The following is a 14,962-nucleotide window of genomic DNA, read 5'->3' on the forward strand; positions in this document are numbered from 1 at the left end:
GCAACAACGTCGCCAACGATGCTGGATGTGCGTCACGATTTCCGTGACCCCAGCGATATCTCGTTAGCGATGTCGTTGCGTGTAACGGGTCCTTTAGATGTGATATTCTGGCATATATTATTTAACATCAAGCTATGGAGAATTTGTGTTGCTGCCGCTACTCATGACACCTTTAAATATGGAAATAGTGTTAATATTAGCTCTCAGTGCAACAGTGGCCACTACAAGTTTACCCTGAAGACTCACCTGAAAATTACCAACCATTGATGTTCCTAAAGCACAAAGAAATCCTAAAGCGAGCCCCACAGAATTTACATGAGAATGGCAGCCATAATCTCGGATTTGCTGGAACCGTATAACACATATCCAGACCACTAACAAAAAAGAGAACCAAAATGGGATTAGAACTTTATAACTGGAAATAATCATTTAGTGAAACGGAAGGCAGGTAATTGTTTTCTATCACTTTCTCAGCTAGCCATATGCAATGATGTCCATGCACCACGGCCGTAATAGCAAAATATCGGACTGCAGAGTGGATGGCAGACGTGAAATCATGGCATATGGGGTGGTGTTATGGCATTAAGTGGTGGAAGATACTGTAGGTTTGTACGGATGGAAGGAAAAGCAGGTAGTTTTGCGGTAAGCATGGCCTGGGATAGAAATAGGTAATAAAAAAAGTGGTAAAAAGCAGTAGGGGCAGACTAGGATAGATTGGCAGCGGGCAGCATACCCCAACTGTGGTTAACGAAGCCTAATAACAAAATTAGGTCATGCTATTAATTGATGAAATTGAATTCCATGAAAGGCTGAGGTGAGATTAACTTTTGAGGACTAAAATCATGAGTAAACTATAAGGCTATGTGCGCACGTTGCGTAAATTCATGCAGTTACGCTGCGCTTTGCAGCGCAGCGTAACTGCATGCGTCCTGCGTCCCCTGCACAGTCTATGGAGATTGTGCAGGGGCCGTGCGCACGTGGCGTCTCAGAGCGCAGCGCTTCGGCTACTGCCGAAGCGCTGCGCAAAAAGAAGTGACATGTCACTTCTTTCCTGCGCTTTGCCGGCAGCTCCTGCTCTGTCTATGGGAGGAGCTGCAGGCAGAGCGCATGGAATCGGCGCTCACTACGGACATTTCTGCAGCGATCTAAAGCGCACATGTGCTCTTCAGATCGCTGCAGAAATTTCTGCATGGCTAGTACGCAACGTGCGCACATACACTAAAGGTTATGGAATAATGGTGACTACATTAGCACTAGACATGCCAGATATACTGAGCCTCCTACCTTCTTAGCAGCTTAGTAGCATGCTAGGAAAGAAATGGTTTCAAACTATGTTAATTATGGGAATTAAAACAATCTTAAAACACAATATACAATTCAAATATATCTCTGTAACATTTATGGATCTCAGCGCTGTGATAATAACACTTCCCAATTCACAGGGGTTGGGGTCTACAAAAATCGTGTGTGCAATTTCTCTGCCTTCACAGCCTTGAAAAGTTTGGATGGAGTTTGTACACTGCACCCCTTTTTCACTCTAGTTTGCATGACTGTACCAGCAAAATTGGGACATTTGGAAACTACTAGGGATGATCGAATACCTCAAATATTCGGCAACACCCATATTCACCGAATAGGTCGCTGCTATTCGACTATTTGCGAATATTCGATGCACAATGTAAGTCTATGGGCAAACCAAATAGTTGCCAAATAGCAACTATTCGGGCTTCCCATAGACTTACATTGCACATCGAATATTCGCAAATAGTCGAATAGCGGCGACCTATTCGTGGGATATTTGCAAAGCCGAATATTGCCGAATATTTGTGATATTCGATCATCCCTAAAAACTACGTATGTGGCCCAGAAACCAGCCATTCCCACCTCTCTTCTCAAAATCATGGTATCATTGTCATGCAACAGCTACTACTCCCAACTAGAGATGAGTGAAGCTGAGGTTTGGTGTTCGTATCAAACACAGACTTTTCCCAAAAAACAGAGTTTGGGTTCACAGTTCGGGTGCTTTATGTATGCAAAGCACTCGCGTGCTCAGATATGCTCGCGCACAGCACAGTGCGAGCCGCTTCCAGTGTTTGATAGGATCTAGTGATTGAATGTATTGTGCACCAAACAAAAAAAAAAATCTGCCCACCCGTCCCCAGAAGTGATCTGTTTATGGCGGGCTGCATGTGGGCAGAGACCCGAACTGTCCAATTATTGACTGCCATTGGGATTCAGGTAAAGTCCGTGTCCCAAACCGAATTTTATCAAAAATCTGTCTGACTCCGCTGAACTGAACATCCACGGGTCCACTCATCTCTACTCCCGACCTTCTCATGCACATTCACCCTCAGGTTGGCTGAGGATGCATTCCTTCCTAATAAGAAGAGGGAAATAAGACATTTGCCATTGGGGGACAGTCTTGACACCACCATACACAATAGATGGAAGGCCAGTCCAGTCTACATGGCTCACTGGGTTTGGGGCGATATTAACCGAATGTGTACTAGTTGCAGAAGGAGCACAGCAGTATTGCTCTGAAGGTGCTCGGAGACAATTAATGTCCATCCAAACTGAGACACATGCCTCAGTAACCTGTGTGTTGAAAATGGAAGGGATCAGGAGGAAAGTAAACCTTTGTTTCTCTCTAAGGGTACATGCCCACGATCAGAAATCACTACGTCCTGGAGGCGGCGGGTCTTGATCTGCGGGGCCACGAGTGTCCTCCGCAGGAGAACATAGCTACTTGTGCCCACAATCAAGGTTCTCTCACTTGTGTTCTTCCTACATAGAACACTTGTGACTCCGCAGCAAAGAATTGACTTGCTTACGACCGGAAAGCCACACCGCAGGTCATTTTTCGCTGCGGGTCACACACGCACAGTGTTTATGGGATTTCTATAAATACCATCCACTGTGCTTGTACAGTACAATGCAGCATTTTGGACTCAGCGAAAGCACGGATCGTGGACACGCACCTTAAGGCTCCACCATCACTTTCTTTTTGTCGATGCAGTCTGTGAAATGCAAATTCTGCTCACATATCGTTCACTTCTAGGTTTAGTGTGGTTTAATTTTTGTCCTTCATGGAGGGAATATGTAATAAGGACTCTCATAAAAAACAAAAAATATATCAAACTATCATAAGTAAATAGCACAGTAAACCAACCACATAATTAGAGCTATGCATTAGTATGACAAGTGGATGCTAATTGCATGCTGAAAAATACTTACCCAGCATTGCACCAATATTAAGAACTTGGCCAAATATACAGCTTTGAGGAGGATATGACCCGCATGTACTGTGAAGAAAATATAAAAAGACCACAAAATATTAAAAAAGCAATTTATATTTTGTTACACTTTTCATTTATTCAGGAAAAATAAACGACACCTGAATTGTAAAAACTGACAAATGGATCAAAAACAGATGCAGCACACATGAAAAAAACCCAAGCATATGAATGAGACCTATATACCTGTGAATAATTTGTACACTTCTGATACTACAAGTAAACATATAATCACCTGATATAAGGAAAACCCTCCTCCAGATTGACTGAGCCATTGGACACGGACATTACATACCTGAGACAGAATAAAACATGAGAACTGAGCAAAAACAAAGCAAAACTTCAAGATGAAAGAAATTATCGAAGGAATGTTAGAGGGTTAGGAAGGCAGAGGAAAAAATGAAGAAAGAAGGGTAAAGTAATAGCTAGCATATCAAGTACATTGGGGAGAGTTACAGTTCTACACTTGACGCATTACAGAAGGAAAAAGCTGGAGATGAAATACTTTGTAGGTGTCACATCATTTAATTTATGCAAGAAGTTCATAAAACAATTCTCTGGGGGAAAAAAAGAGAAAGAAAATAAAGTGAAAAGGAAAAAAAGAGAAAGGAAAAAGAAAAAAAGAAAAGAGAAAGAAAGAGAGATAGAGAAAGAGAGAGAGGAAGAGAGAGAGAGAGAGATATAGAGACAGAGAAAGAAAGAGAATGAGAGAGAGACAGAGAACAAGCGAGAGGGAAAGAGAGATAAAGAAAGAATGAGAAAGAGACAGAGAACGAGAGGGAGAGAAAGAGAGAGAAAGAAAGAGAACAAGAAAGAGACAGAACGAGAGAGAAAGAGAGAAAGAAAGAGCGAGAGAAAAAGAAAGGAAGAGAGAGAGAGAAGAGAGAGGAGAGAGAGAGATGTAGCGAGAGAGAGAGAGAAAGAAAGAATGAGAGAGAGAGAAAGAGAGAGAAAGAGAGAGGGAAAGAGAAAGAAAGAGAGAGAGAAAGAAAGAAAGGAAGAGAGAGAGAAAGAGAGGAAGAGACAAAGAAAGAGACAAAGAGAGAGAGAAGAGAGAGGAGACAGAGAAAGAAAGAGAGAAAGAGAGAGAAAGAGAGAAAGAGACAAAGAGAGCGCTAAAGATCAAAATAGAAAGGAGGAGAGAGAAGGAGAAACAAAAACAAAGAGAGAAAAAGAGAGAAAGAGAAAGAACTAGAGATAGAGAGAAAGAAAGAGAAAAAGAAAGAGAGAAAGAGAGAGAGAAAAAGAGAAAGGAGAGAGAGAGAAAGAGAAAAAGAGCGAAAGAGAAAGAAAAGAAAAAGAAAGGAAAGAGAAAGGTGAGAGAGAAAGAAAGAAAGAAAGAAAGAATAATGTCTGTCATTATAAATACGTATCTAAATGCCTTGATTCAGCAAATTACATTTGATTTGTCTGTGGAGATAGTTGCTACACGATCTTAAAATGGCCACTGCCTTTTGCACTGAAGGAAACTTGTCCTAAAATCTAATTAGTAGGACATATCCCTGTGAGCATGTGCAGTGGGAAGCTCTGCTGCTATGGGTTGGATATAGCTTGACAGCATGTGGTATCTCCAGGTCAGAGCCTCAGTCTGCACATGCTCACTGCCTCCTTACATTTTCTGTGTTTTTTCCCCATTACTAGAGAATCTGTCAAGACTTTTTTCCTCATAGTGAGCTCCAAATCCCTTATTTTGAAAAGGAAATACCTAATGAAATGCTGACTGCTTGCAGCCATTACTAGCAAGAGCTGTGGGTCTGCTATATACTGCATTATTATTATGCTGAATGTACAGGTTCTGTGCGTATGCTCTTGTAGGTGATGTAGGATTTTACAGTAAACTTGGCCAAAAGCATGGTTACATGAAATGAAGAATATCGGCATCACTTAACATGTTGCTCTAGCACTGCCTCTTCCATCCATATACAGCACGTGACCACTGCAGCCAATTATTGGGCTCAGCAATCATTCAGCGGTAGAAGGCTCATGACTGCTGAGACCAGGGATTGTCTGCCGTAGTCATATGCTAATTACCTAGATTCAGCCAAAAGTTAGAGAAGGACTATGGAAACTTGTGTGTCTAAACAGCTTCAAAAATATACAGCCTCCTAATACTGAAATCATAGTATCTCATATGGCTAGAAGCTTACCTACTAAACATATTCACACATCAACGTTTGAAGACGCACCCCTCTTATGGACATAACACGTCTCTGCTGACTTCCTAATAATATGATGCCTTCTTTATGTTGGATGTGGCCTGTTTTTACCCATCTCATCCTGTAGTTACGTGCTGCCCTCTTGTGTACATATCCTTCTTTTCCAAACCCTACTACATTTTCAATATATTTTATGTGTCTAAGTTTAGTAGTCATATGCTGTGGACCGATTTCATGGACACAATCATGTCAACAAAGACCATTGGGAAGAAGTGACTCTTGAATTCTGGAATGGCAGTACTTCAACAATACTTATATTCTTCTTTTCATGCAGATCATGCCTTTGAACCAACTTAAAGGGGTTTTAACAAGAAGAAAGCTAATTTTAAAGGGGTTGTCCATTATTAGGGCAACCCCTTTTGATTCCACAGGTATCCCCCAGGTAAAATTATAAAGAGTATCCTCACCTCCCACACCAATACCCCTCCAGCAGTGTCCGGGATCGCGGTGCCGGGGCTCACGTGGGGTTATGAGGTCAAGCAAGACCCGCGTCCAATCAGCTCTGGTTCCTTTCTCCCCGCCTTCGGACCAAACAAGTTAATCATCAGGAAGTGAGCACAACAGCGGCTATGCCAACTTCTTGTTGGTTGTTTGTTTGGTCTGAAGAAGGGGGGCGGGCGAGAAGCCTGTGTTGAATGGAGGCAGGGCTCGTGGGACGTCACAACCCCACGTGAGCCCCGAGACCGCAATCCTGGACACTGATGAAGGGGTGCCGGTACAGGAGGGGAGTTTAGTCTTTCTGGGGGAAACTTGTGGAATCAAAAGGGGTTGTCCTAGTAGTGGATAACTCCTTTAAAGCTCATTTTATTCAATAAATCTTGGAATAATTAGAATTTTCACATTTAATTTAGGTGATACTATGCTGGAGCCAGCAGTAGAGGGCGCTTTAGGGAATGTCTCTTTTGCATTAGAGTTGTTTTCCCTTAGAACAAAGTTCATTTTACTCAATAGATCTTGGAATAATAATAATTTCCACAATTGGATGTGTTTAAAAAAAATATTCCTGTGCTAAGATAATCTTATACATGTTTCCCTGCTATGTGCTGTGTAATTGCTTTGTCTGACCGTACAGGATCTGATCATACTGGGTCGAAGAGGGTACAACAGAGAATTAACAGACATTACAGCATGGGATCACAGCTGATTCTTTTTGTGAGGTAAAATATTTAAAAAATAAAACAAAACAGGCAGGGAAATGTTTTACCTCGTGATCAGATCATGTCCCTGTACGGTCAGACACAGCCATTACACAGCACATAGCAGGGACACATATATAAGTTTATCTCAGCACAGTAATGTTTTTTAAACACATCTAATTGTGGAATTTATTTATTCCAAGATCTATTGATTAAAATGAACTTTGTTCATGGGAAAACAACTCTAAGGGCGGCTTTGCACACTACGACATCGCAGGTGCGATGTCGGTGGGGTCAAATCGAAAGTGACGCACATCCGGCGTCACTTGCGATGTCGTAGTGTGTAAATCCTAGATGATACGATGAACGAGCGCTAAAGCGTCGTTATCGTATCATCGTTGCAGCCTCCGACATTTCCATAATGCCGGTGCAGCGACAGGTACGATGTAGTTCCTCGTTCCTGCGGCAGCACACATCGCTGTGTGTGAAGCCGCAGGAGCAAGGAACATCTCCTACCTGCCGCCGGCCACAATGCAGAAGGAAGGAGGTGGGCGGGATGTTTACATCCTGCTCATCTCCGCCCCTCCGCCGCTATTGGTCGCCTGCCGTGTGATGTCGCTATGATGCCGCACGACCCGCCCCCTTAGGAAGGAGGCGGGTCGCCGGCCAGAGCGACGGTCGCAGGGCAGGTGAGTGCATGTGAAGCTGGCGTAGCGATAATTTTCGCTACGCCAGCTATCACACGATATCGTACCTGCGACGGGGGCGGGGACTATCGCGTGCGACATCGCAGCATCGGCTTGCGATGTCGCAACGTGCAAAGCCCGCCTTATGCAAAAGAGACATTCCCTAAAGCTCCCTCCACTGCTGGCCCCAGCATAGTATCACCTAAAATGGTTAACCATGTTCTATATAATCAGCACAAAAGAGTTGGCATTAATGGTGCAGGCAACGTATTACTATATAGTCTTAAGAAGTTCTGGATCCAGTTTGGAAGCAACATGTGTTTGTCATCTGAGCCTTCTGCCTGTCAGCCCTGATGACCATATTCTGCAAATTGCCCCTTATGGAAGCAAGTAGACGCACACCAACCATCCATGGCTCCTGATCAAATGCATTGGGTTTTCTTTTGTTGATGTGTAAGGAGAAAAAAAACACAAGTGGACACTTTTTAATGGGTGGCAGTGGGGTTAACAGGGGAGAAGACTTTGATGATAAATGAGCATTACTTTAAGAAAAACACAAAAAAAACCCAGAACTTCTAAAGATAGTAAGTTACATTCACGCCACTTATATACTATTTCATACTGATCATATAAAAAGTGACTAATCACCTTTAATCTGTGTCAGCACACTTCTGGCCATTATAAAGCTAAGTCAAGTAATTATTAAGGAAGTCATTTACCTATTAAGATAAATCACAATATGATTCAAGACAGGATATCGGAACTATTTGGAACATGTAAGAATCTAGAGAAATAAGAGTTAGCAAGAAACAAAAATTGTAGTGTCCGGATGCATAGATAAGCTACATAGTAAATCAACTTACACCACCCATATTCCTGCTGTAGCAAATACTGCTAGAAAAATCGGTAATAGAGCCCAGGCCCACATCTCACTAATAAGAAAGCTGAAAAGCAACAAAACAGGTAAAATAAATATTTCATCAAATATAAAACAATCTGTATTTTCATTGTTAAATAGACTGCATAAAATATATACAGGTCCAATGAAATGGCGGAAAACAGTGACAAGACCAAGAAATAGGAGAGGCTGACAGTAAGTTAGCAATCTATAAAAGTGGGTGACAGCCCATTCTTTGATTCCAGGTGGAAGAACTTGTCACTACCTATATACTAGAAATACCTGAACGCAAAACTTGGGTCTACTGATCAGTGCCACCAAAGGGCACATGTGTGAGTGGAAACCCAGAAGAACTCTTCCTTTAGTCATGCTCTTCCAACTTGGAGAAATGGGGTCACCCATTCTGGTGATCGTTGAGGCCCAGGAGGTCCTAAGTTGGGACACTTTGTTGACTGCACTTAGCACTAAGTGTCCCAACTCAGGACACTAAACACACAGGTATTTATCTTTGGCGAAACGTACGTTGGATGGCTTGGGGGCATTTTGATGTGGGGACTCCCTGAGTTGGGACACTTTGTTGACTACACTTAGCACTTTACCCTATGTGACTTGGTATACACCCTCTGGATAGCACGGCTCTTATGTTCATCTGCCACTGTGGGTTTTTGATACTTTAGGATGCGCATTTTGCTTGGGCCGTATGCTGTCCTCCCCAGATTGGGGTATGTATACAAATATTATTATTGTACATAATAGATATACTGTTTCATATTAATAATCTATTTTTGTATATGGGTGTTCATTCATTTTGACATTGTTGTTTCCATACATAGGGCTTGATCTCCCCTTCCATGCTGTTTTTATTGTCATTTTTAATCATGGCCATTTATTTCTTGGTGTGTGTTTTTTGAATTTTGTATCGCCTAATAAATATTTGTGATAATTTGCACTATATAGTACTCCAGTTCTCCTGTTTCTATTGACAGCAGAGAGTGTTGCTGCGCCATCAATATTTATTCAGTGGTATGGACACGAATAATCATTTCATAGGACCCCTTCATTGTGCTTAGTGGTGAAGGTCAAGTGCCCGATGGAATAAGCTAAAGTCTTAAGTACATGATGCAATTTTCAAAAGATACGTTAGATTCCTTCACTTTGCCAAGATTTTACTTATCTATGATCAGGACTGTGACCCTCAGAGAAATGTTTTTACTAATGCTCTGCCAGAGGCGTTAATCAATGCAGGGTCATCATTTTTGTATCCAGCATTAGGTAACATCTACAGCACTGCCAGTAACTACACATATTGATGACGCCTCTTCAATAAAAGCTCATTTCTAGATAACTTTATCAGAAGTTCTGCCGACTTTATAGCGTCTATTAATATTTATTAAATATTGGATAATTTATCAGAATTAATCTTAGTAGAGTTGTGCTAATTGAACAACATTACGTAAAATTGTTGCGCTGAGGCGATCTGTGCATAGAGGCATGAACAAACAGCTGTAGGATACGTTATATAATCCATGGTTATGGACCTTGTGAATTTCCACTATTGAGCATCATTCCCAAACTTGTGAGGTTTAGATCACCTTTAAAGGGAACCTGTCAGGTTGCACATGAAGTCCACGGAGAACATCATATAGAGAAGGAGAACATGAACGGAATGATATCTAGATGTGTTGGGAAAAAAAATTGTATATCTTGTATATTTATTATTCATTGAAAACCCTGGTGTTTATGTCGCGGGCGGGGAGGAGGGTGTCAGCACACCGCGCTCACCCCTTCTGCTCGGGTCCGGCAGCTGCTCAGTGGTGGCTCGAGCGGTGGGCCGGATCCCGGGGTTTCTCGAGCGGCACTCCTCGCCCGTGAGTGAAAGGGGGGTTGTTTGGGGTGTTGGGATAATGTCCGTGACGCCACCCACGGTTGTGGTGATGTGTAGCACCACCGCTGCTCAATGCGGGGATCCCGGGGATGGTGATGGGGAGCAGCCAGGTGTTGTGTTGCCCCTCCGTGGGTAGGGGTTGGTGATCCCGGGGCCCGGTGATGGCTTGTGAGGTGCAGGGCCTGGTGGGCGCAGGGACGCGGGGGCAGCGCTGTGCCTTGCGGCACTATGGTACTCACTCAGCCTGAGGCTTGGACACAGTTTGTACGGTAAACCAAACGGCTGGTAGGACGGTCCCACAGACGGCTGCTTTGCTTCCCCGGTAGGTGACGGTGATGTCCCTCTTCCTTGCACCTGTATGTACGGATGGTTGCGATGGGTCCCCACCGGTAACCCGCTCCCCGGCTTCAAGCTGGGCCGGAGGAGCACTACACTTTGCCCGCAGGCGCTGGCCCTCAGAGACTGGTGCCCTGGCGGTGGCGGTGCCTCTGTTGTACAGGTTGGACTGTTGCCTTCTATCGGGACTTGGTTGTTGGGGGAATCTACGTCCCCTTCACTGACGGATTCGGCAAATTTGGCGACTCCTAGCCTGGCCAGGGTCCGAGAGGCCCCTGCCCTGGTGCTGACTGTCTTTCTGAACACTGCTCCAGACCACCGGGCACACAGCCAACGGGGTCCTTCCAGGAACTTCCAAACGGTCCCCCTCCGGACAGTCACCGCCGTCGCTGACCTTGCTGTTCTGGCCCTACACAAAGCTGGGCTCTCAGGCTTGCACACTCTCTGCTCTGTCACCACTTCTTGCTTTCCTCCTTTTCCACTTTTCTTTCCTTCACTTTCACTTCTCTGCTGTTTACTCTAGCCCTTCACTGGACTTCACTCTTGCCCTGCCTGGGGCTATCTGCCTGGTAACTTCCTGCCTCCAGAGTTGTGAGCTCCTTGGTGGGCGGAGCCAACCGCCTGGCCCACCCCCTGGTGTGCATCAACAGACTCCTGGAGGAAGGCAACAAGGATTTTTGGTTCAGCTTTGATGTGCCTACCTGGGGTGTGGGGTGTGGTGGTGTTTGACCTGTGTCCCCTGGCTTGCCCAGGGCGACACATTTATACAGTAAATATATCCTACAGTCCCATCCACATTTAGTTGGCTATTGCTCCCATTGATAAGCAGGTGTAATCAGAATACAAATCAGACACCTGGCCAGTGTTGTGGCCATAGAGTACAAGACATATATTGGATACACTGGAGTTGAGCAAAAAGCTTTGCAAGAATTTGGTCCAATGGCCACAGTTGTAGTCAGTGGCTGCCTGCCTCCTAGGAGCTGGCATCCCTGGCACCTCTTCTGATTATCAGTCCGATCTAAGCAGCACTGTTACATATTTGTACAGAATAAACAGTATAATTTGTAATTTATTCATTTAAATATTTTTTTCCATACTTCGTAGTCCAGTGGATGGTCTATTATTTGTGATTAACATCTATTGGCACACATAGACTTCCTTAGTATAGAAATAGGGATTCAAGTGAATAAATTACAACATGTACTGTATCTTTTCCCGCAAAACTATATCTCAATGCGTTCCTCCTGCTCTATAACATACTGTCCACAGACTGGATTGTATATACAACATGACAGGTATCCTTTTAAGAGAACAATCAGTTATGGAGGTGCAGGATGCAATCATAAATCATGATTGTGTGGTGCCCTGGACAAGCCAGGGGCCACAGATAACAACACCAACACACCCCACACTCCCGGTCAGGCACACCTAAGTCACACAAAATCCTTGTTGCCTCCCTCCAGGGGCTGATGTCCACACCAGGGGGTGGGCCAGGCGGTTGGTCCCACCCACCGAGGAGTACACAGTCCTGGAGGCGGGAAAAGAGTTCAGATCAGTGGAGTTTTAGAGTTTGAAGTGAAAGGAGTGAAGTGGTAGAGGAGCAGACTGACCGTGTCCGGGTGTGTGGCCCGGGCACAAGTAGCAAGGTTGGCAGACGGTGGTGACCGTCTGCAGGAGAGGCCTATTGGAGCTAGCCGTAAGGACCGTGGACGGGCGGTGGCCCGGCGGTACCGGACCGGTACGCAAAGAGAAGCCAGCACCATCCGGCAGGGGCTTACGGACCCCGACAAGGCTAGGAGTCGCCGTGCAATTTGTCAAATCCGTTAGCGAAGGGAACCTCCTGGGTTTCCCAGCAGCCAAGTCCCGACAGAAGGCAACAGTCCAACCGTGAGAGGGAAACACAGTCACCGCCAAGGCTAAAGTTCCCAGGGCCAGAGCCTGCGGGCAAAAGGGGCTCCCTCAGCACATATCCAAGCTGGGGAGCGGGTTACCGGTGGGAACCCATTGGAACCGTACATACTAAACAGGTGCAGGGAAAGGCAGTCACCATCAACCTGCCGGGAGAAGAAACATCGCAGCCGTCTGTGGGACCCGTCCATCCAGCCGTTTGTTTTACCGGAGACTTTGTGTACATCATTGGCTGAGTGAGTACCACCATGCCGTGCGGCACAGCGCTGCCCCCGCGACCCTGCACCTCACCAGGCCCCGTAACCCGCCTGTCAACCATCCCTACGCCATCACCGGGCCCCAGGACAACCAATCCCCTACCCACGGAGGGAAGAATCAACATCTAAGCTGCTCCCAGTCATCGCTCCCGGGATCCCCGTCCAGAGCAGCGGTTGTGTCACAACCTCACCACAACCGTGGGTGGCGTCACGGACAATATCAAATCCCCACAATCAATTCCCCCCCTTTTCACTCACGGGCGAGGAACGCCGCTCGAGTCCCCGGGATCCGGCCTACTGCTCGAGCCACCACCAAGCAGCAGCAGCCGGACCCGAGCAGTGGGAGAGCGCAGCGTCCCCTCCTCCGCCCGGGACAATTGCATCCTGCACCTCCATGACTGATTGTTCTCTTTAAAGGATACCTGTCATGTTGTATATACAATCTGTGGACAGTATGTTATAGAGCAGGAGGAACGCATTGAGATATAGTTTTGTGGGAAAAAATTCAGTATTCGTTAATTGAATTAATTCGTTAATTAATTTGAATCCCTACTTTCTATACTAATGAATTCACGATCCTAAATGCAGCCTTCTCGGAGACCAGGAGCCGCTGTCAATGATGCCGAGCAGGACATAGGTCAGGTAGTTGATGATTCTAGTGAATCAGAAGACTGCTGGCATAAAAGTATCCTTATTTGCCTGTGTAAGACATTTCTCCATATACACAGGCTTTTAAAATACGCTAAATCTATGTTGTAATAGTAATTCTTCACTCGATGACCACTTACTAGTGTACTGGCAGGACGGACGTTCTGCATTGCTGATATCAGCAGCTATATAACAATGCACATGTGGCAAGAAGGACAAAGTGTAGCCTTTATCTGCTTATTATATGGTGTCCTACTATCGACTTTTCTATTTTTAGGTCATTCAGGAACTGAAATGACTATTTATAGATATGTATATTAGAAGAGGCCATAAACCCTAAGGCTAAGTTCACACATCCTGTGTTTTCAATCCGTCAGGTCCGTCAGCAACGGATCAGTCATTTTCAAGATGTCAACTGATGCAACTGATGTGTTTTTCACAGGATTCCTTTCACAGGAATCCTGTGAAAAAACACATCAGTTGCGTCCGTTACATCCGCTGTGCGTCCGTTTTTTGACGGATCAGTCATGATCCGTCTGTGTTTGGGACAGCCCAGTGGGCGTGCCAAGCATGCTGGGCATGCTCAGTAGAGCATGACGGAATCCTGCGCTGGATTCCGTTGTAAGACGGATTACGACGGAATCCAGCACCATAGACATGCATTACAAGCTTGACGGATGGCGACGGATTCCTGCGCGGCGCGTTAATTTTGACGGCCCGAAAAACGTTACATTCTGCGTTGCTCCCCGCTCGGCGGTCAGTCAAAAACGACGGACCACGACGCAGCGGATGCAACGCAGGGTCATCAGTCGCAATCCGTCGCTAATAGAAGTCTATGGGGAAATACAGGATTCCTGCAAAATATTTTGCAGGTTACCGTAATTCCCCAAGGCGACGGATTGTGACTGATGCAAAACACAGGATGTGTGAACTTAGCCTAATAGGCCATAGACACTGCATCTTTGTACCTGTATGCCAGCCGCCTACTAATCAACACATTAGGATTACAAAGTCATTATTCAGGGATACGAATACCAGGCAATGGTAAAGAGGTTGTCATTCTCATAAGGCCTAATAAGGCTGCAATTGCCATGCACTACAGAAGCCAGCAGACAAGTCAATGCTCTAGGTTTTGTAGGAAATCACCCTGTTTTCAGCCTCCCTGCCGGATACATTAAGAAATATAGACAGCAGCAATTCTTTTCACATTATATACATACATATACATATGTTGAAAAAAGCCCCGGTCCATCTAGCTCAACTTTCCTCCACCAATTATATATTTTGTCATATAACCCACAATGTTGTGTGTACTGAGGAAATCATACAGCCCTTTTATAAAAGCTGTTATAGTATCTGCCATTACTACCTGTTGTGGTCGGCATTCCACAGTCTGACTGCTCTAACTGTAAAGAACCCCTTCCTATTTAGCTGTCGGAATCGCTTTTCTTCCACTCGCAGTGAGTGCCCCCTGGTCCTTAGTATTGTCTTTGGAAGGAATAAGTCATGTGTGTCACACTGGGTGTGGGGAGAGACACCCAGCAAGTGGACTCCTGGAAATAAGGAAGGCTGAAACACAGAGTGGGGGTGGAAACCAGGGCTCCTGCACTGACCCTGATACTGGGAGGCCCTGTGCTAGCCCTCAAATCACAGGCACCTATAATGGTTAGGAGGTGTGACCCGCAAACATGCCCCTGTC

At 45.1% G+C, this 14,962-nt stretch overlaps 1 protein-coding gene across 1 annotated transcript in view; it reads right to left on the reverse strand.

Annotated features, from left to right (window-relative positions):
- TMEM150B (transmembrane protein 150B) overlaps nt 1-14,962 on the reverse strand; it is a 44,588-nt gene that overhangs the window by 9,477 nt on the left and 20,149 nt on the right. The window contains exons 2-5 of the mRNA XM_075327816.1: nt 8,195-8,275; nt 3,529-3,588; nt 3,235-3,302; nt 247-374 (exon numbers count right to left, since the gene is read on the reverse strand). Coding sequence (XP_075183931.1) covers nt 247-374; nt 3,235-3,302; nt 3,529-3,588; nt 8,195-8,259 — 321 coding nt within the window. The 5' untranslated portion in view covers nt 8,260-8,275. The remainder of the gene's footprint in view (nt 1-246; nt 375-3,234; nt 3,303-3,528; nt 3,589-8,194; nt 8,276-14,962) is intronic.

Source organism: Anomaloglossus baeobatrachus, chromosome 11, assembly GCF_048569485.1.
Source record: "Anomaloglossus baeobatrachus isolate aAnoBae1 chromosome 11, aAnoBae1.hap1, whole genome shotgun sequence".
Taxonomy (NCBI): domain Eukaryota; kingdom Metazoa; phylum Chordata; class Amphibia; order Anura; family Aromobatidae; genus Anomaloglossus; species Anomaloglossus baeobatrachus.